General features: G+C 37.7%; 1 protein-coding gene across 2 annotated transcripts in view; it reads left to right on the forward strand.

Moving 5' to 3' along the window:
• Positions 1 to 22,920, forward strand: part of PNPLA8 (patatin like phospholipase domain containing 8) — a 61,483-nt gene that overhangs the window by 33,335 nt on the left and 5,228 nt on the right. For both annotated transcript variants that reach the window (XM_015824484.1, XM_015824485.1), the window contains 2 exons: positions 1,773 to 1,967; positions 19,745 to 19,940. In XM_015824484.1, the coding sequence (XP_015679970.1) occupies positions 1,773 to 1,967; positions 19,745 to 19,940 (391 nt within the window). The remainder of the gene's footprint in view (positions 1 to 1,772; positions 1,968 to 19,744; positions 19,941 to 22,920) is intronic.

Consider the following 22,920-nt stretch of genomic DNA (forward strand, 5'->3'; position numbering starts at 1 on the left):
GTGCCAATGTACCACAGGTGGTACCCATACCACTGGTTGAAAAGCCCTGTCCTATGGAATGCAATAAGAAAGTTTTCCTCAATATTTTTTCTTAATAAACTCCAGCTAGATCCAGCCTATTTTCAAACTCTTGGTTTTTTTTAACTAGCTTCTCCTACCCTAAACATTTTGGCCATATTCTATTATGTTTGTAGAGACTTGTATACGCTCTCTGTAAAGTATGTAAAGTTGAGTTACTTTACTTATTTTTTAACATTGTTAGATTGACAGAATAATAATTCAATCCATGTTAACAATCATTTGTAACACAATCTTAGTGTGCTTTCTTTCATTTTCTAAAAATATTGACTATCTCAACACACTCAAAACTATGCATTGCTGATATCTCACACAAAAAAGAAATTCATCATATTTCAGCTTCACCTATGTATTTGATTTTAATTCCCAACTTTTTACCCCAAGATTGTTAAAACTGCTTAGATTAGAAGATATAGTTGAATAGCATTTTGTGTTTTGTGATTGGGCAGGTGGAAAAACTAGAGAGGTATAACAAATGTTTTCACTGACAAAGGCAAGTCTGTGCACTAGGGAATATATAAAAATGTTTATTTGCTGGCTTACTAGGAGTAACAATTCAATGCAGAATTGGTCAATTTATGTCCATCACTGTACAGAGGCCTTGAAGATCCCGTGTTTATTGTTTTATGCTGGGAAACAATAATACATTCCCTTTTAATTTATAATCTCTGAAGCATGTTAAAGATTTCGTTCACTTTCATTTTATGTACAGTTTATTTTTCTTAAGAAAACTGCTTTGTACTGATGGAGGAATAGAAGGACAGAGCTTCTTTCAGAAATAGTAACAATTAGTATGCCTTGAAACTATGTGTGGTGTGACTGTCATTGTGTTAAAAATAGAAAGATTTGTTTTGTTTTCAATAATACCATAATTTCCCACTCTATTATATTCAATTATATCAAAAATACTTATAATGTGAATATCAAAACTGAGCAAAATACATGGCTTCAGAAGACAAAGGCTAGTACCTGATGAAATGGAATGTATAGGGACATGATGGAATGAGGGGCAGAAGGCTCATTTTATTTCTTCTTCAAATATGAATTCGAAGCTATATCAGGTAATACCTTCAGACATAACACTCTGCCTAGTAAAAAAATAAAAGTAAAAAAAAAGTAAAGGTTTCCTTTGTCCAGTGGTGTCCAACTCTAGGGGGCGGTGCTCATCTCTTAGCCAAGGGAGCCAGCATTGTTCAAAAACACTTCTGTGGTCATGTGGCTAGCATGACTATATACCGAGGTATACGGAACACTGTTACCTTCTCACCAAATTGGTACCTATTTATCTACTTGCATTTGCAAGCTTTTGAACTGCGAGGTTGGCAGGGACTGGCACAAGAATGATAGCTCACACCATCACACCGTGCTTGAGTCCAAATTGCCAATCTTCCTGTCAACAAGCCTAGTGCTTAACCACAAGGCCACCGCACCCTCTTAGTAAAAAGTACTTTCTTAAAAATAAAATAAAAAATAGATTCAATGAAAATATTTTGATCTACATCCTATTATTCTGTATATGTATGTTTCTATATATATGTGTTTGGGTGTATAAATACACATATATACATATGAATATGAAAGATGTAATCCTAGATTGATCTAATGTGTTAATAGCTGATTGTTGTAAGGTAGGGATAGCGATAATTGGGTAACCAGCTATAATTGAATAAAATTTAGTATTTTGTTTTTATTAGGTGGCTGCCATAAGCACTATTGTAAGCAGAGGAACACCACTGAAAGCCTTTGTATTTAGAAATTACAATCACTTCCCTGGAGTAAAGTCTCACTATCTTGGAGGTTGCCATTATAAATTATGGCAAGCTATCAGAGCATCATCTGCAGCACCAGGTTATTTCCAGGAATATGCACTGGGTAATGATCTTCATCAGGTTAGTTGTAATATTTTATTTTAAATTCTCAGAGTTCTTTGTATAAGGATGAATAAAACTAACCATTTATGGATGCATACTTAATATACTTAAATCATATATTTACTTACTGTATAGTTAAACAACAAATTTATCCTCAGGTGTATTTTAGAGAAAGGAGTAAAGGGTCTTTTGTATTTTCATTGTAGGTCTTGCAGTATTTTATTTGTATATGGTAGTACATATTTCACTTCTCCTATCTCCTCCATGTCTAGGTCCATTTCTTCTGCTTCATCTTCTGGTTTCTGGTTTATTTGTTCATACTTTGTAGTCGTTATCTGGGAACTTTCCAGTTGTAGCTTCAATTTGGAGATTTGGTCATTTATATCATCTACGTTATTTTTACTCTCATTATGTTTTCTTTTTATATCCTCTGTGTGCAACAATTGTTTGATGAATTTGCTGCAACATAGAAAGTATTTCTTTCTGAAAGGTATTTGTTTTTTCTTGAGGCATCATTCCTAGAAACCCTCTAGTATCATCAGTCTCAGTAAGAGTGGAACAAACTTTCCTCTAGTTTTCTGATCTTTGCATATAGCCTTTATAATCCAGTCATAATAGCAATATTTTATAGTAAAGCTTTGTCTCAAGTATCCTGAAAATTATCAGTCAGGCCAGGTTGTAATCCACAATGTTCCAAGTATTCGAAATGTTCAACCTCCCTGCAGCCAGACGTATTCAAAAGTCATTTTTTTCTTTCTCTCCCACTAGCTCTTGAGATTAAAAGTCCAAGCTCAGTAGGTATTTATAGTCCAAGAAGGTCAGGATGATAAATATGCCAAAATATTTTCCTTTATTGCCAGCTGTTCTCCCTTTAGCTGAAAGTCAACAAGCAGCCAAGGGGCTAGTTATAGTGCTGTACTCAAATTCATCACTAGATATCATTCAAAGTCCATTTTCCACTCTTAAAACAAAGGATTTCTTACATTTCACCTCAATGATTTTTTCCCCAAAGAGAAAATCTTAACAATTATCTCAGTTCTCAAATTTATCAAAACTGTAGCTTTGTATTACTTTCACTTCACTATTGTGTATTTCTGTCCCCCATAAAAAATTTAAAACACCGCTTCTGTTCACATCAGGAAGTTTTTAGCTTCTTGGGAGCCTTTCCCAGGAAATTCAGTTGTAAAATAGTAAAGAAAGGATCAATATTCTCACCCAGTTCCAAACATGCTGTTTACGATGTGTTAATTGAAATTTTTGTTCTTCGGTTGTCAGCAGCTAATGGCCGGCTGCAGAGGAGTGGCTGGTCTTTCCCCTGCTGGTTTAGAGAGCTTTCCTTGGATCAAACGGAAAGACCGCCATATCTCTATGATCAACAAGGCACCCCTCCTTCTTCATCGCCTCTTTGGGGTAACTTTAGGTCCTTTTCAGAACCCCAGCAGGGTGAAATTGGGCGCAGATGGCAGAGCCCTGCCTTCCTGCGCCCGTTTTACCGTGACGCAAATCCAGAAGTCTCGTTAAACAACGTTTAAACAGTATCTGGTAATGATATTACCTCATATGTCTCCTTTTATATATATATATACATGCATATGGGCTGGATAGCTTGCCAAACGTTCACAAAACATGAAGTATCTTTAATTTAAGCACCCTCATGAGTCTGAATGGCTTTATCCTGACAATGAAGATATTAGTTGTACTGTGATCTGTGACAATATTCTGCATGTTTCAAGATATGCTGACAGTCGTTAATAGCAAGGAGTCTGCTTGGAGAGTTATACACTGCTACTCATAATTGTTTCCACTGAATACATAAGCCCTTTTATATGTGACATTAAAAATGTATTGTCTTTGGTTCTGACTCCTGCCTAATGAACCCATTTATTAAGTACACTAATTTTTTGATGTGTGACACTGCTTGGAGTTCTAAGTCTGTTTCACATGCTTTTAATTTGAATCAAGTGAGGAAAGAAAGTGAAAAACAGTTTCTCAACCTGTGCCTTTTCTCCTACATGCAGCTGGAAAGGGGAAAAAAGCTCTTAAACAGATGTATACCAACTACAATTGCAGAAAGTGAGACAATATTCAGCTGAAATAAAATGCTCTTATTTCATTATAACATGTCAAAAATCAAGTAAATTAGAAGTCTTGTATTCAAATCAGTGTATGTAATCCAGATATCTGATTATGCATCCTAAACTACATATCTAAACATACTGTATAAAGAATCATGATGTATTCTATATGATGAATTCTTGGCAAGGGAGATATAGCCTTCCAGTTAAAAATATATATATTTTTATAAACACGAAAACTTTTATATGCATTTTACTTTTGCTAATTGACCAGCGTCCTTGGAAGTTATCAGATTGAGAAAAAAATGTTATATCCATAGAAGTTGATGCAAAGAATATTTCTTCTTAAACTGTCAGAATAATTATTGCAACCCATGAATTATCTCAGCATTCCAGACAATATGAATTAAAATACCACTGTCAAGGTTCCAACTGATGATCCCAAATAAGTAAGCACAGCTGAGACATTCCAATCTCTAATGCAAAACTTTATTGAGTACAGCATATCGGCACTCATGAATAGAAAACCAGCTATGGCTAAATTGGCACTAGAACAGTAAATTGAAAGTATAGAAACTCCCCTTCCCCCTGACAGTGTAATTCACATTCCCCAATTAAACATCAGACAATTATTATGAGAGAAATCTTTCATTACTTCGTATATACTCTGAATCACCTTGATTCCGAGACTTCACAGCTCACACCTGAAAATGCACATTCCATTCATTCCCCCCCCCCCCCNCCCCCCCCCCCCCCGGATCTGTAGGCAAGCCAAGAAACAGAATTGGCCAAAGCATCATGAGGTTTCTTTGGAGCTTGACAACCACCCACTATGAGGCATGCATAATGATTAAGATATTTTAACTTATAGCCTGGCGGATAAAAGGGGCAAAGTTAGATCTATTTAAATTGATGTTAAATCAATGTTGTTGGAAGGTGCTGAATTACACTGAAAAATCCTATGTTGGGCAGATTTAATTTCAAGAGGAAAACTTGAGGAATGACATTTTACAGCTATATCAAAACTTGTCTGGTACTTTATCTCAAATACATTTTCAGAGGCACTAATTTATCTCCCATTTTTTAAATTTAAAAATATTTTACTAAAACAATGGAGATAAGGCAACTTAGAATTTAGTAAAAGCTTTAGGATTTCTATATTTAAATAATACGATTATTAACATTGCTTTCACAGCTGTCATTATTTTTTTTTGTTAGACCATCTGTTTAGAAGACTATGAATTGAAAATCTCCTTTATACTAAGCTCTTTAGACAAATATTCATAGTGATGATTGATGTGTATTTTCAAGTAAATAAGACTTCAATAAATAAAACTTTGTGTATCTGAAATAGAGCTAAAGGTTTCTTAGCTGTCCTGATCCAGAAAGTCCAAGGCAAATGACACAGATGGTGTCCTGGACACATGAGGCACTTGGAATAGAATACAGTAACAATAGTAAAACTGAGGCAAGAACTCAGAATAGGTCAGAGTGTTAAATTTAGAACTTAGCCAAGGATTGGGCAGTTCAAATGCTTAAGCTAAATCAGTGTTGTGAGTAGATAAGATTTGTGATTTCTAGCATTCAGTTGTTTCACTTGAAAGTTTATTATACTAATGGATCTATATTATACAAATAGGCCTATTGTCAGAATCCAAATATATTCCATCTCTAGTTATCAACTATGAAAACCCGCATTTCTGCCTGCTCTGGATTCTGTCATACGATGAAGGGAAGGGGGTGAACAAAGGGGCTTTAGAGCCCTCACTTCCTTCAGCCTACTTCAAAGGGACTGGATGTGGATATCACCAAACGGACTAACAATAACAATGGGGGTCATTAGCTTTCATGTAATCCTTTTTGAAGTCTCCTCCCGGCAATGAGGAAAAGGGGGTGAGAATGTAATGCTTGGGATTGTCGCTGGGAGAAGGGGGTGACGGGGGTGTGGCTAATGGGGGATCCCTTAAAACCTTGAATGGGAGAGCTTGGACCCAAGTCCTGTCTAGAACGCCTACATCCAGCTTTCTCTTAATAAAGATGCCTGTTGGAAGAAATATTCCAGGAGTTCTGCCTTCTTAAGATGCAAAGTGGGGTGGGTCCTTACACCTATACATTTAGCTGGTGTACATTAATCTTGTTTAAAATACTGGGCTAGTCAGGCATACTAGCAATTGTTTAATAAAACATTTCATTCACAGCCTTTTCTGTCATTTCTGTCACATATCCTTTTGATGTTTGATGTTGTTGTTGTTAGTTGCGAAGTCATGTCCAACCCATCATGACCCCATGGACAACGTTCCTCCAGGTCTTCATGTCCTCTGCCATCTTCTGGAGTCCATTTAAGCTCACGCCTACTGCTTCAGTAACTTCATCCAGCCACCTCATTCTCTGTCGTCCCATTCTTCTATTGCCCTCAATCTTTCCCAGCATTAGGCTCTTTTCCAGTGAGTCCTTCCTTCTCATTAGGTGGCCAAAGTATTTGAGTTTCAACTTCAGGATCTGACCTTCTAAAGAGCAGTCAGGATTGATCTCCTTTAGGACCGACCAGTTTGAATGCCTTGCAGTCCAAGGGACTCGTAGGAGTCTTCTCCAGCACCATAGTTCAAAGGTCTCAATTCTTTGGCGCTCAGCCTTTCTTATGGTCCAACTTTCACAGCCATACATTGCAACTGGGAAAACCATGGCCTTGGCTATACATAATTTTGTTGGCAGAGTGATGTCTCTGCTTTTTAGTATGCTGTCTAGATTTGCCATAGTTTTCCTCCCCAGGAGTAAGCGTCTTCTAATTTCTTGGCTGCAGTCCCCATCTGCGGTGATCTTGGAGCCCAGGAAGATAAAATCTGTCACTACCTCCATTTCTTCCCCATCTATTTGCCAGGATTTAAGAGGGCTGGATGCCATGATCTTGGTTTTCTTAATGTTGAGTTTCAAGCCAACTTTTGCACTCACCTTCTTCACCCGCATCAAGAGGCTCTTTAGTTCCTCTTCACTTTCTGCCATTAGAGTGGTATCATCTGCATATCTTAGGTTGTTGATATTTCTCCCAGCAATCTTAATTCCTACTTTTGATTCATCTAGCCCTGCCTTTCTCATGATGTACTCTGCATATAAGTTAAATAGGCAGGGCGACAGTATACAGCCTTGCCGGACTCCTTTCCCAATTTTGAACCAATCAGTGGTTCCGTGTCTAGTTCTCACTGTTACTTCTTGACCCGCATATAGGTTTCTCAAGAGACAAATAAGATGATCTGGTACTCCCATCTCTTTAAGAACTTGCCACAATTTGTTGTGATCCACACAATCAAAGGCCTTAGCATAGTCATTGAAGCAGAAGTAGATGTTTTTCTGGAACTCCCTAGCTTTTTCCATGATCCAGCGTATGTTGGCAATTTGATCTCTAGTTCCTCTGCCTCTTCGAAATCCTGCCTGTACTTCTGGTAGTTCTCGATCCACATACTGCTGGAGTCTAGCTTGTAGGATTTTAAGCATAACTTTACTGGCATGTGAAATGAGTGCAATGGTGCGATAGTTTGAACATTCTTTGGCATTGCCTTTCTTTGGAATTGGAATGTAAACTGACCTTTTCCAATCCTGTGGCCACTGTTGAGTTTTCCAAATTTGCTGGCAAATTGAGTATTGCATCGTCTTTTAAGATTTTGAATAGCTCAGCTGGAATACTGTCACCTCCACTAGCTTTGTTGTTTGATACTGGATCACTAATGGGCCTGTGGTTTTGGAGGTTCTACCTGAGAATTTGGTTGGCAGTCAAAAGAAGCAGACTTTCCCAACCACTATTAATTATTAAGACTCACTGCCTTGAGTCAAGAGTCATCATATTATCATCATCTTCCAAGGATAAGCTATCATGATATGGCAGTCTGACTATGAATATTCAGACTTTTGTGCCCAAGTTATTTATTTATTTTTCAGTAACATAACTAAATATTCTGAAGTATCCACAATTATCTCACTTTGCTTTAATTTTGTATGACAACATTTCATTAAATGGTATTAAACAATTATATGAAATATCCATATTTAAATTAAATCTTAAATATTTATGTTTAGAAAGAGAGGGCAAGTGTAGATCATAACATTAAACATAAGATTTTTGACATGACCCATGGTTAGTGTGATGGGGAAACTGCTGCTTCTAAAAATGGTGGAGAGATTTCATTTTGATGTGTGCCGTGGATGAATAGTCTATTGCTAGCATGAAACAAATATATGAATAGATTCTGTTTCCTTTTGCTTTATATTAATAGATATCAGAATATTTCAAGAATTTCATTAGTTAACAAATATTCACTTTGCAGACAGTAAGCTCTCTTCTGTGTCAAATGGCAATTGGCTATTGTTTTGCAGAAAGATAAATTTCTTCATACATCAAGCCTATTTTAATTATTACCACCAATTATACTAGAACTACACAGGACAAGAAGGATGTCCTTCCGCCGCGCCCTCAAGACGTGGTTGTTCCAGCAAGCGGGACTGGCCTAGGGGATTTTATAGGGGTTTTAATTACTTTTAAATTTGACATTCTCAAATATTTCATTTTAATCAAATTTTAACTAGGTGTAATATGTTAGCTTTTTATCATTTGTCAGCCGCCCTGAGTCCGAAAGGAGAAGGGCGGGATATAAATACAATTAATAAATAAATAAATAATAATATAACATTTTTGTTTTCCTTCTCTTGAGTTTATAGGAATTAAATATTTCTAGAATATTTTTAACAGAAGATTTCTTCTTTAACATTGTGTTTTATGTTCATGTTTCAATTAAAAAGTTGCATATGTAAAATTATATCTAAAATATCAGTAGAGGCTAAAAGAGCATAAGAATAATTTCTATCATAATATAGGCTTGCTTTTTGTACAAATAAAGGAATTGCAAAGAAAAGGGTGGGATTCCTCTAAAGTTATCCTTTATTAATTGTGACATGGAGCTCAGAGAGCTGGATTTCATTTTCTTATTAGTAGGTTCTCAGTCTAAAATGGATTTAAGCAGTCTCTGTATAAACAATCCATAACTGCAACCTCTCCATTTATCAGAGAAACCTGCTTGTCTGATGCATTGTAAGGTTGTGAGAAAAAATACATAAAATTCTCATCCTAGTATATACATAAATATAAAGATTTAAATTGAAAACAGAGTCACTGTTTGTTAATTTTTAACAAAACTACATTTATTCTATTAACCATTGCTAAAATGAATTAGCTGGGTTTTATTGCAGGAAAAACCATTTTTTGTTTCTACCGAAGAGCTAATACTCCTCAACCTAAGATACAGAACTTAGCCTGAAATATGAATTCAGGAACATGACAAGGCACATTCCCCAGTGGATGTCCTATTCCTTGCTGTTGAATTTCAAAACTGAAATCAGCATAGACTAGAAAGATTTTGCTGATTCATTATTGCAAAGGAATTATGAACCATGTTGCTGTTCTAGTTTTTGCTGTTATTATTTTATGTATTTCTTCAGCTCCCAATAGGATTGGTGGCCTATAACTACTATTAATATATGAATGAATGAATTGTAAACCACATATCATCATTATTATTTAAGTACAGTGCTTACTATTTTGGTTTAGGATTCAATCCATATTTATAGAAATGTGCAAATTATATTGAAAATATTTCTTACATGCAAATGCATTTTCCTTTGAATTTCATGAAATTTGCTAATAATCATATGAAAACATTATGCATTCAAGCTTTCATAATTGCTTCTTACCTCAATTGTTCCTTTACCTTATATTTATAAGGCAAAAATCCAGTTTCTGGGAAACTAGCTATATTTAGAATCACTTGATAAGAACATTATCCTTTTGAATTTAAGAATAGACAAATTATCTAAGAGAAAATATCCATTACAAATGTTTCTCCTTTGTAATATTCTTGTACTAGTTTGGAGTTTGCACAAATATAATAAAGATAAACAACAGAGCAAGTCTGTGAAAATGAACTAGAAATGCAAAGCATGTCTGCATGGGCATTGAGGTGAAATGGTTGCTATGGAGCCAGCAAGCCCCCAGTATTGGAATTCATTTTGCTAAATCACATCTTTCAGTGTCATGGTACTTGGTTCACATAACTTCACTGTAAAAAAAAAAAAGCTGTGCTTAGGAAGAAAATAGGAGAAATGACACAAAAAGTATGGCAACTGATATTTTAGGTTATCGCTGGTAACATATTTTATTTTTCAGCATTGCTGTTTGAAGATTTTAATTAATAGCTAAATTTTTAAGGAGAATATGTTTCTTGATACTAGTGGCCACATGTCACTTGTGGACAAATGTCACTTGTGCAATCATTTTAAAGTATGGAATGTAGAGATTATTTTAAAAGATGACATGCAGAAGCCAAATCTTGGGAGATATATGTGTCTGGGAATGAATCCCTATAGACTAGGTCATTCCAAAGGTACTTTCATATAGTATATCTATATATCATATATCATATGTTCAGCTGCAAACTGCAAAGCTCTCTTCTCCCATACTGTATGATGATAAAAAATACAATCCCTTGTAAAGGAAAGAAGATGCAACGTGTAACCTGGCAATTATTTGCAGTTTTACTTTTTACAATATATTTTGCCTTGCCTAGTTGGGGGGCTGCAAGGCAAAAGATATTGTAAAAAGTAAAACTGCAGTATAGCAGTTAAAATGTCAAGGTGTAATCAATCAGACCGGTCTGTCTGAAAAACTTCCTGTATATACTCCCTTGACTCGGCTGGCAAAGAGGGGAGGAAAGCCTGTGGCTTGGTGGTTAAATCACTGCCTAGTATGTAAACTGCCCAGGTTTGAATCCCATAAAGGGTGTGGCTAACTGAAGAGAGCAGAACGAGCTCGAAATGGCCATCTTAGTCTCCCAATTTAATTCTTTAACTCTTTGTCAGAAAAAGAAATTTAGATATATATATACCATATATATATATATATATATATACCATATATATATATATATATATATATATATATATATATATAGAACATTATACCAAATTATATCATATGTAAAGGGTATTTTCAAATGTAAAAAGAAAACGTGATGATAAGGAACAATGATGTTTTTTTCTTAACATGGTGGAATTGATTGCCAGAAATTTCACTGGAAATATAAAGGATACACTGGAAGGAAATTTTCCATGACATAAATCAGTCACTAACCTAGGCCACATAGCTAATACAGTATAGCTCAGAAAAAATTCTTATTCAGCTGCACAAGATGCAAGATTAGTAAATAATGATTGTAGAATCTATGAGGTAAACTAAACTCTCTCCTTGCTTTCACAATCCTTCTGCAACCTAAATGTTGTGACTCAGGTAGCTTAATTGGAAGCACCACTCTTGAGAGGAAAGTTGACACTTAACTGAACCAACATTCCCACTTATTTATTTATATACTTGCATGCTGGGTGGATGGATGGTTGTTGGTTGATTATATAGCTGTGGCTGCAAATTAAAGCTGCTATCTTTTGAAGTTTGATATATTTAGATACACCCAAATAGATTCAAATTTTTCCACTTTGAGGTACAGAACTACCCCATTCTGTGCAATGATCTGCACTATGGCTGGGTATTGTTATTCTAAAGTGCTACAATTTATTCTGCCATTAAAATACAAAGATGCAAAAGAATAAAAATATCTTACTAATTATCATAATGAAAATAGTTGATACTATTTCCAATTTAAATATCCAAAAGAAATGTGTAAATTGTGCATGTTAACCAATTTTTTAAACTATTTTCCTTTTTTTGAAAAAGAGAAGTCTGTAGAACTTTGAGAAGTTCTACAGCATGTTATCACAGCATCAGTGACCAGAAATGCATTGAATTATTTTCAAAGGTATGATTTCAGTTTAACTGAATCCTTCTATATCTGTTTTTGTTTGTTTGTTTCTCTAACCCCCTCCTCCTTTTTTTAGTGCTGCTTTTGAATAAATTATATTAAATAGGACTTCATAAAAATAAAGAACCAAGTTGTCCTGGAGGTTCTCAGGTATACTAGGAGCAGAGTTAAAAGTGTCACTGTTATGCTTTGTGGTTTGTTTCTTTCATACTTTTTGAATGAGTCCTTAAAAATAAATGGCCTTGATAAATTCTTCTGCCTGAAATTAAAATATTCTGATTTGAATTAGCCAGATTTTTTAATATCACAAAGGACTTTGAGATCGAAACTCTTGTGTTGAAAATTTCATATCTATCAACCATCCCATTTGGCACATTCCAAAAAAGAAACTCCTGGCACTTAGGAACTACCAAGAGTAAAAATTTATTGAAAGATCCATTTAGGCACAGAAGAAGCAAGTCAACTCTGAGGTTTTCCCACGAAAACCCACCTGGGTAAAAAACCCCTTTCACCCATGGGCCACCCATACTTCATTGTCCACCAGTTACACTCAATACTTTTGTTTTGGGAAAACATTTGCACTGGCTGGTAGCTCGGAGAACTTGGCCTTGATGGTTATCTCTTCTCTGCAAGGCTCTCATGCATTCCTTAGCCTCCCCCCACCCTAGGAATTTACCAACCCCTCCTCCCATTTCTGTTTGGCAACCTGCAAGCTGGATGTTGATGCAGGGAATGAAGAAAGCGAGTCAGCTTTGGCATGCCGTCCCTCCAGAGTAATGGTAGTCCTAGAAAATAAACACAGAGGTGCACACCACATTAAACATTATTTGTCTCTCTCCCCACTGAGGCCGACCTGGATGTTCAACATGAAATCTACGCACTAACTTAGCCGCCTTCACATTTGTTGCAGCCACCCATTCTGCATCAGCTAAATGATAGCCCCTCCATAACACCAGATATTTCCCCCTATGGTACTGGAAGTCTAGAATCTCCTTGATTTCATAATGCTCCTCTCCTTTGACTAGGTTGGGAGGGGGAGGCTTCTCTGCAGCAGGTCTTAATCCAAACTATGGAAAGACTTCAATAGACGGCAGTGAAACACTGGGTGCACTTGCTTGAGGCTTTTTGGCAGCTGCAACTCTACAGTAACCAGATTTCTGATCCAGATAATCTGGAAAATTCCTATGTACTTTGGGCCCAGCTTCTTACAAGGCTGCCTCAGGTTAAGGAACCACCTTGAACTCGCCCTGTGGGGCTCTTTTCTTGTCCGCTGTTTTTACAATGCCCTGCATACCACCACCCATGTTTCCATCCATTCAGCTGAAGATGGCTGCCCCTATGGGATTTCTGGCATAGGTGCAAACTCTTGCTTCACTAGCTACCCAAAAAGGGGTAAATCCTATACTACTATGCACGGAGTTATTATATGCCCCTTCTGCAAAGGGTAATAGTTCAGCCCAATTGGCCTGTTGTTAGTTAACATAATATCTCAAGTACGACTCTAAAACTGAGTTCATACGTTCACAGGTTCCATTAGTACTAGGATGATAGGAAGAGCTAAGTCCCTGTGAGGAGTCAATCAGGTTGAGTAATTCCCACCAAAATCTTGACGAGAACTGCATCCCGTGGTCCAAAATAATGTAATTTGGGACTCCATGCAGCCAATAGACACGCTGCATGAATATCTTTGCCAGAGACCGGGCAGTTACAAAATGTGCCTGCTTAGAAAATAAGTCCGTGGTGGTCCAGATTACAGTATTCCATGCACTTTCTGGCAAGTCCACAATAAAGTCAATACAGATCTCTTCCCAGGGCTTCATCAGATCAGCCACCAGCTGCAATAGACCAGGAGATTTCCCGGATAACCGTTTCATTGAAGCACATTCAGGGCAGCTGGCTAGGTATGCCTCTATGTCTTTTTTCGTCTTTGGCCACCAGAACTGCCTCTTAACTAAGTGAAGAGTTTTTACGAACTCAAAATGTCCTGCTGCCTTTGTATCATGACTCCTCTGCAAACTCGAGGTCCATTGGCTGGCCAGGACATAAAATTTTGTCCCTTTCCACGCCAACCCTTCATGGAAAATCATCTTTGTGCTGTTGTAACCGCTCGTCTCTTGCTAGGGGTTCTTTCGGGTTGCGCTTCATCCTGTGCTGGCTCCAGTTGGGACACTGCCTGTTATCGAGTGAGGGCTGGTGCTGTGCACTGTCTAGATGGGATGATGGAAGTCACTACTGCCTCTTGAGTGCTATTGTATTGTGGCATGCGAGACCGGGCATCTACAAGGAAGTTCTTTCCTCCAGGCAGCTATTGAAATGTGAAATTGAACCAATTAAAATATTGAGCCAGTCGGACTTGCTTGGGGACAGTTTCTGGGGGGGTCTTCAGCACTTCTAGGTTCTTGTGGTCCGTCCAGATCTTGAATGGGACCTTGCTACCGTCCAAGAACTGTCTCCACGTCATGAGAGCCCATTGGACTGTGTAAGCCTCCTTTTCCCAGATAACCCAGCACCTTTCAGTGTCAGACAGCTTGCAGGAATGTAGGCACAAGGTTGCAATTCCCCTTTGGCATTCTTTTGGAGTAAGACTGCCCCTACTGCTATATCACTATTATCAGCCTGTATTACAAATGGCTTCTCCAGGTCAGGGTGCTTCAGGACCAGTTCTGCAGCAAACAGGAGTTTCAGCTTTTCAAAAACGGCTTGGAAGTCAAGGGACCAATCCAGGGGTTGGCTGAGTTTTGGTTTTGCTTTCCCCTCCCCCCCCCCGGTTTTCAGCAGATTGGTGATTGGCAGGGCTATCTGGGCGAATGTGGGAATGAATTGGCAATAAAAGTTCACGGGCTACCATTCCAGTATGGCTTTCTTTTTGCTGGGGTCCATTTCCACTCCCTCATTAGAGATACCCCAGATAATCCAAGCGAACTCACACTTGGACAGCTTTGTGTAGAGTTGGGTTCTTTGCAGTTTCTTAAGTACTGTTCTGACTAGTTTCATGTGCTCTTCAGGGGTCTCAGTGTATATTAATATCTCGCCCAAGTACATCAACACCCCTTTATAAATGCTCGTGCAGGACTTCGTTTATTAGTTACATGAATACAGCAGGAGCTCCCTGCAGCCCGAAGGGCATTACTCAGAACTGGTAGTACCCTGGAGGCAATTGAATGCGGTTTTCCACTCATACCCTTCTTTAATCCTCACTCGATAGTACGCCTCCCTCAAGTCCAGTTTAGTGAAGATTTTCCCCTTTGGCAAATACCCCAGAATCTCTCTCATCAGGGGAGACGGTACATGCTCTCCACAGATATGTAGTTTAGCCCTCTGTAATCCACACACAGCCTGAGGGACCCGTACTCCTTTTCCTTGAACAGCACAGGGGCCACCATCCTTGATTTCGCCATCTGGATGAATCCCCTCACCAAGTGCTTATCAATGAATGCTCAGAGCGCGTCCATCTCTCAGGGGTTATGGAGTACATTTTCGGCATGGGTAATTTGGCTCCCGGCACGATCTTTATCACGCAGTGAGTCAGTGATACAGTGGGAGCACATCTGATTCCTTCTCGCTGAAAACCTTGGCTAGGTTGTGATACTCTGCTGGAATCAGCAGCTCTAACCTATCACCTCCTTTTATTGTATTCATAGTCTCTGCTTTCACTTTCCTAACTGCAGGGGCATGGCCAGCTCTCTGTACTCTCCCTAGCTCTTGCTGATTAGCAGCTTTTCTCTGCATCCACCACCTCTTTGTCCCAGTTCACACAGGGGTTCCTCTTTTTCTGCCACACCCTGGGTTCAGTCATCCCAGCGACCACAATGAATCTAATAGTCTCTACGTGGGTCCCGACTTTGAGCTTTACTGGTTTGGTCAGGCAGGTACCTGGCACAACCCGTTATTGACCCATCCAGTTATGAAAATGCCATGGGTTGTCTTCAGTCCCTCTAACACTTGGGTGCTGACCATGTTATGTGCACCCCTCAGGGTATGCAGTTTTGATATAGCTCTCGGTTCAGTCCTTCTCGGAAGTAGGAAACTAACGTATTCTCAGGTCAGTCCCTCAAATGTCTAGCTAGGCTGTGGAAGTCTTGGATGTACTATATCACTGGCCACTTTCCCTGCTTAAGGGTGCAAATATGGGATTCCGCAGGTCGGGCCGCCACGGGGTCCTCGAACTGCCCACATTGGATCTACATGAATGCCTCCAGATTGCTCAGCTCTGGCACCCTACTATAGTTCAGGGACATTTAGCCATCCAGCAGCACCACCTTCCAGGTTGGATGCCACTGCGTGAACCATCAGAGGGGCTGGTGGCTGTTCATCTCTTACCGTGATGTACCCAGGCAGTAGGGTCGCTACTGCCACTGGTGGAGAAGGAGGAGGGACCCCAGTTGCTGTCACATTGGGGGTAAGGTGGCAGAGCCTGCTGCCACTGCTCCTTGCACTAGACACCCAATTGTCCCTTGCACTAGACACCCAATTGCCAGCACTACCAGCTGCAGGAGGAGAGGAGACGGGGTGGTTAGTGATTTCACTTGCCCCATCCCAGCCACCGTCACCACAGCACCCAGTGATACTGCTACTTTGATCTCTAGCCCGCCGAATTTTTTCCCCGTTGCTCCACCAATGGGCTGCAGATTGCCGCTGGAAGTTTTCACTCAAGCGGCTCGTCCCACTTGAGCAGCCATTTCACTTTCGACCTGCTCCCTCAGATAATGTTGACTCCTGAGGGGATTAGGAGGTCCTCATCTTCTGCCGCCTTCCCCACATTCGCTGCCCAGTGACTTTTTAGCCCCTGGTAAGGGGCATCTCTCAGCTGCTCCCTTAAGCTTGTTGGATGTGGCTCTGGCTTCTTGGCTTTCTATTTGGGACATGTGCTTGCTGGCTGTGCCCCTACCCCTGCAACACCACTGGGGCTTTTCGAGCCAAAGTTTCTCCTGACCTCTTCTCCTCTGGCTCCTGGTCTGTCTCTGACATCTCAGGGTTTCTGATCTCCTGGTGGCGTACAGGTAGGCACTATTGTAAGAGCTGACTTAATGTCAACCATCCCATTTGGCACATCCCAAAAAAGAAACTCCTGGCTTGTAGGAATTACCAAGAATAAAAATTTATTGAAAGATCCATTTAGGCACAGCAGAAGTAGTCAGCTGAGGTTTCCCTGCAGAAACCCACATAGGTAAAACTCCCTTTTCACCCCTGGGCCACCCTCAGTTCATTATCCACCAATTTCACTAGGTACTTGTTTTGGGAAAACATTCTGCACTTGCTGGTAGCTCACAGAATTTGGCCTTGGTGGTTATCTCTTCTCTGGCAGCAGAACGCTCTCATACGTTCCTTAGTCTTCCCCCACCCTAGGAATTTACTAACCCCCTCCCATTTCCCACAGTTTGCAAAACTGTGAGCTGAGGATTGATGCAGGCAATGAAGAAAGCGAGTCAGCTTTGACAACATTCTTTTTTCCTTTCCCTTTGGGAAAGAAAAAAAAGTGAAGCTGGAAATGGCTGAAGCATTTAATTTAAATTTAATTTGTCTCCAGTAATAATACATGGAAAGATCAAATCTTTTATGAGTTCACAGTGGGTTGATACCAACAGCAGAACGTGAAATCTATGAGAGAATGCAAGACTATAAAGGGAGGCAGGGATAGCTGAAGTCTATTTAGAAGAATAACGAAGAGTAAAACTTCAGACTGAAATAAGAATAAACAGAGTAGATAAAGAGCAGGTAAAGATAAAATAAAGACCAAGGGAAAAAACAAGAAAAAAGGGAGTGAAGTACTTCTCACCTTTGGCTATGGACCACAGGATTCAGTATGTTCATTACTCCTTTTGAAGGGTTACTCACTTTGTATATGCATTTTCGGTATGTTTGGCTACTCCAAGAAGCCATTTGGTGATTGTTTGGCCTATTCTGTGAAATTTTAAAATGAGTTTTAATCTTTGAGCAGCCTGTTTTGAAGAAATGCTCACTTTATATTATCATTAAATAGTTGCTCAAGGTTATGCTCTGCATCCAGGAAAACAAACAGATCATGCAGCTGGGATAAACAAAATATCAATGTATTAAATGCCCAAAGGGCATTTTATTTTTGTTCATTAGGGCACAAGATTATTTAGCATCAGGAAGGGCATCCGACCAGTAAACGCTTAGCTCCACCAAGTTGCTGCAACTCTATCCAAAATAGGGACTACAGGGTTGTAAAAAGGGAGGGTTTTTTATAGAAAATATTCACTGAACATACTAATGTGAAAGTAAAATAATTTGAAGACAGCAACCTAAAACTGCTTATGCTGCTGAGTTAAATGTCAGCTTTGACAAAATGGCACTTAAAAAACCCTATAGTTAAACTGAACAAGTTAACGATTGAGTAGATAAAAGAGCAGAGCCTGTAAATTTGAATTATATGTTAAATTCTTAGCACTGTTCAGAAACACACACACACACACACACACACACCAGTTAGGCACATTGTAAAATAACTTCGTGATTAAGCATGATACAAAAAGCAATTAAAATAGAACAAAGAAACCTGGCTCTCTGGATGTTTTTGATTATAGCTTCCAGTAGCCACAATGGCTGGTAAGCAACATGATGGACCAAAGTTCAGCATCTGGAAGGCCACAGGTTTTCTTTTGCCATATTAATGGAAGGGGGGAATGACTTACCAGTGTTTTACAAAATAACCAGGTAGAGTGACAACTAAGAAATCTTAACAAATGCATAGTAGATACATTGCAGTTGTAGTGTTACATACGTTTGTGCAAAACGGAGTGGTCTGTTCCAGAATATTCAGATTTTTTATTCACTTCTGGAAGTATACTGTTTAGAACAGGAACAATTGATGCTTCAGATACAGTGAATGCTGCTTTCTGCCTTTGTCTTACAATTTCATGAATTGTACTTGTCAAATGTTATAGACACTATTGATATTTATTACCTTCAGCTTTAAAAATTAGGGTTGTAGACAAAATTAAAGGACATATTCATAAAGCAACACAGTGTTTAGTACTGTGTTAGGGATAAATCTTATTTTTGCCAAAATTAAAAGAAAGTGCACCAAAAAGCTACTGTTCTTCTTAACAACAGATGAAGGCAGAATATACTAATTCGTCCAGAAAAAGTTCAAAAAGCTTTTGTAAATTTATTGAAAGCTTATTCAAAGGACTTTCTGAGTAAGCTAGTATTTGCATCTCTATTTTATCTAATGCAGCTGTAGTAAAAAGAAACATTGTTTTTAATAAAGAATTCACTTCAGTGTATTGGAACAATAGACTAAATATAGATGTGATTTGGGTATTATTTGAAAGGGGTAAATTTAAAAGTAAAAGTAGTCTTTCTTAGGCTTTCTCCCTCCTCCAACATGGGACTAAAAGAAATTGTTTATTGAAAGCTTAATCAGGTTTTATATCAAAATGATAAAAAAAGAAGTAGGCTAAAGCTGTTTAAGTATCTACAGTTTACTCTGTGTTGTACCTGGTTTTTCCTTCATTTGTCAATGGATCTCTAGTACATATTGGCATCTTAATATATCTAAACTCCTGGTAAAGCAATCAGTGCTTTGAAAAATAATTTAGAAACATTCTTATGTTGTAATATTTTGAAGTCAAGTACAGACAAGATGCTGGTCTTTTTAACACAATTATCCAATTTCAAAATGCATACTGCTTTTTTTTTACATCTGTTAGATAATGTCTATAAGTAATAGAGCTCAACATATGGAAAAATGTGTGACATTTACTTTCTTCTGTTAAATTTGCTTTACTGGTGACAAAAGTACTTGTATCTTGTGATACTATTGTGATACTATTATATCTATTATTTACAACTCCTCTAACATCTTGCATTATTATTGTTACTGTTATTATTTTATTCACAGGATGGAGGACTTCTTATAAATAATCCTACAGCATTAGCAGTACATGAATGTAGATGTCTTTGGCCAAATGTCCCTCTTCAATGTGTGGTGTCCCTAGGAACAGGCCAGTATGAAAACAATGGGAAAACCAATGTCACCTATACAAGTTTAAAAGCTAAATTGACTAATGTCATTAGCAGTGCTACAGATACTGAAGGTTAGTATCAGGTGATCATAGCTGTCTTGTTTTTGTAGTACAATTTTTAACTGTGCTTTCTTGGACTAAAAACAACATGAAAAGACATTTTGGTTCTGTTTTGTAACCTGCATTCAATTGTTTTGTTAATCCCATCTCTCAACATCCATACAAGGATTAAGTGTTTAAGTCATATAGAAAGCTAAAGCTCTTTAAAAATAATATTATTTTTTTAAAAAATCATTTAAAGATTTAGCCTTTTTGCTTTTCTCCAATTAATACTTTGTATTACTTACTTAGCAAATTGATATTGAATTGGCAGCTGATGACAATGCTTGCCAGATTTTTAATTAAAATTTTCAGCTATTTGAGATTGCCTGCACCTCAGTTTTGCCATTGTTAAACCTTTGTTGATAAAAGTTGTTAATATTAGGCATAATGTTGGGATAAAATGCTCCATCTACCATAAATAGTGGTAGAACAAGCATTTTTGTAATTAAGGAAAAACTGTTAATAGTGAAATCAATACTTATAATAACCATGCAAAATGTAGAATGATCATTTATCATGTTTCACATGAGTGTTTCAATAATGTAGAAATGAGCAGTCAATCCAAACTTGAATTACTGTATAAATTCTATGTAGTTATTTTTTATCTTCTTTGATTGATTCTAACTAGGGGTTCACATGCCAAATTAATCCTAAAATTCTTGAACCAATTGACATAAGAATTTGCTTTTGCATAGATCAAAACATCTTGCTTCAAAGAAAACCACTTACAAGCCAGTTTCAATATACCACTGGAAGGGTGGGTTATAATGGTCCTTTCAAATCCCATTGTTGCTTTTTACTTAAAAAAAAAAAATCTTGACATTTTGCATAAGACAGGTTTGTAGACTTGGTTTGCTAACTTTGATGTATCAACTTATATAGGGTATCAAGGCTATTATTTCTGAGGTCTTTTTGTTCTAGGTTGTTTTAATTGACCAGATGTTAATATCAAAAGATGTTATACTTAAGGAAAATTAAGCTCTCATATTGAAAGTTGCATCCATAACAGACTTCTAGTTTTGTGTCACGGTGAGACGGGACACAAGGCAGAGCTCTGCCTTCCGTGCCCGATTTTGCTCTGCTGGGGGCCCAGAAAAGGACCTAAAATCTCCCCAAAGAGGCGATAAAAAAGGAGGGGTACCTTGTCGGTCTAAACCAGTAGGAGAAAGACTGGCCACACCTCTGCGGCCGGCCATTAGCTGCTGACAACCAAAGAACAAAGCTTTAATTAGCATCATAAGCAGCATGTTTGGACTGGGTGAGAATATTGATCCTTTCTTTACTATTTTATAACTGAATTTCCTGAGAAAGGCTCCCAAGAAGCTAAAAATGTGAACGGAAGCGGCGTTTAATTTTTTTTATGTGGGACAGAAATACACAATAGTGCAGTGAAAGTAATACAAAGCTACAGGTTCCTGACCTTCTTGGACTATAAATACCTACTGAGCTTGGACTTTTAATCTCAAGAGCTAGTGGGAGAGAAAGAAAAAAATGACTTTTGAATACGTTTGGCTGCAGGGAGGTTGAACGTTTTGAATACTTGGAATATTGTGGATTACAACCTGGCCTGACTGATAATTTTCAGGATACTTGAGACAAAGCTTTACTATAAAATATTGCTATTATGACTGGATTATAAAGGCTATATACAAAGACCAGAAAACTAGAGGAAATTTTGTTCCACTCTTACTGAGACTGATGATACTAGAGGATTTCTAGGAATGATGCCTCAAGAAAAAACAAATATCTTTCAGAAAGAAATACTTTCTATGTTGGAGCAAATTCATCAAACAATTGTTGCACACAAAGAGGATGTAAAAAGAAAACATAATGAGAGTAAAAATAACGTAGATGATATAAATGACCAAATCTTCAAATTGAAGCTACAACTGGAAAGTTCCCAGGTAATGACTACAAAGTATGGACAAATAAACCAGAAACCAGAGGATGAAGCAGAAGAAATTGATCTAAAGATGGAGGAGATAGGAGAAAGGAAATATGGACTGCCATACACAAATAAAATACTGCAAGACCTACCTATAACAATGAAAATATAAAAGACCCTTTACTCCTTTTTCTAAAATACACCTGATGACAAGGAAGAAGATTCTAGAAAACGGAACATAGAGTGGGTAGGGAAAATGTCTAGGTAGGGAATGTGAATTGGTGGAATCCCCCCCCCCCCCGAAAATACTTTACCTAAATTGTCTTTCTTATGTTAAGCAGCTTTCACAAAAATAGAAAGAAAATTCTTGGGCAATTTAATTGCCTTGGCCTGGAAAGCTGCTTAGCAAAGAAAGAAAGCGAGAGTTAGACTTAAAAAAACAGAGGATTTGATCTATCAGCAGGGGCAAAATCTGTTTAATATACCTGTTTGAATATGGTTAAAAGAATGGATGACCCTTAGATATAAGTAGATTTTTATAATGGAAGATATGATTTAGAATTAAAATAACATTTTTCTTCTTTTTTTTGATATGGGAAATTTGAAAATAATAGGAGGATTGGTATGAATAAAAAAAATTGCTATATAAATGTAATTAATATTGAGAAAATCATAACTGACAAAAATACTTTAAATATTGATGGGAAATCAAACTTTAATAAGAGCACGAAAAACAGGATATTGACTTATGAATTGATATAATTGTTATTTCTATAATATTAGTAAAATATGATGAAGATGTTTATATCTAATTTTGTATACATCAACATTACTAAGAATTGTAATTGTTTAATTTATTTATTTATTTTATTTTACAGGATTTATATGCCGCCCTTCTCCCCATGGGACTCAGGGCGGCTCACAGCATATTAAAACATCATACAAAAAATTTCCCCTACTAAAAACCAATTAAAACCCAAATATTGGTAGCTGTGGCTCTTTAAAATCGTTAAAAATTGTCCCTATTTAAAACTCACCCTAGGTCAGGCCCGCTTGTTGAAAAAG

The sequence above is a fragment of the Protobothrops mucrosquamatus genome, unplaced genomic scaffold (genome assembly GCF_001527695.2).
Source record: "Protobothrops mucrosquamatus isolate PMUCROS unplaced genomic scaffold, P.Mucros_1.0 scaffold2252, whole genome shotgun sequence".
In the NCBI taxonomy this organism is placed as follows: Eukaryota; Metazoa; Chordata; class Lepidosauria; order Squamata; family Viperidae; genus Protobothrops; species Protobothrops mucrosquamatus.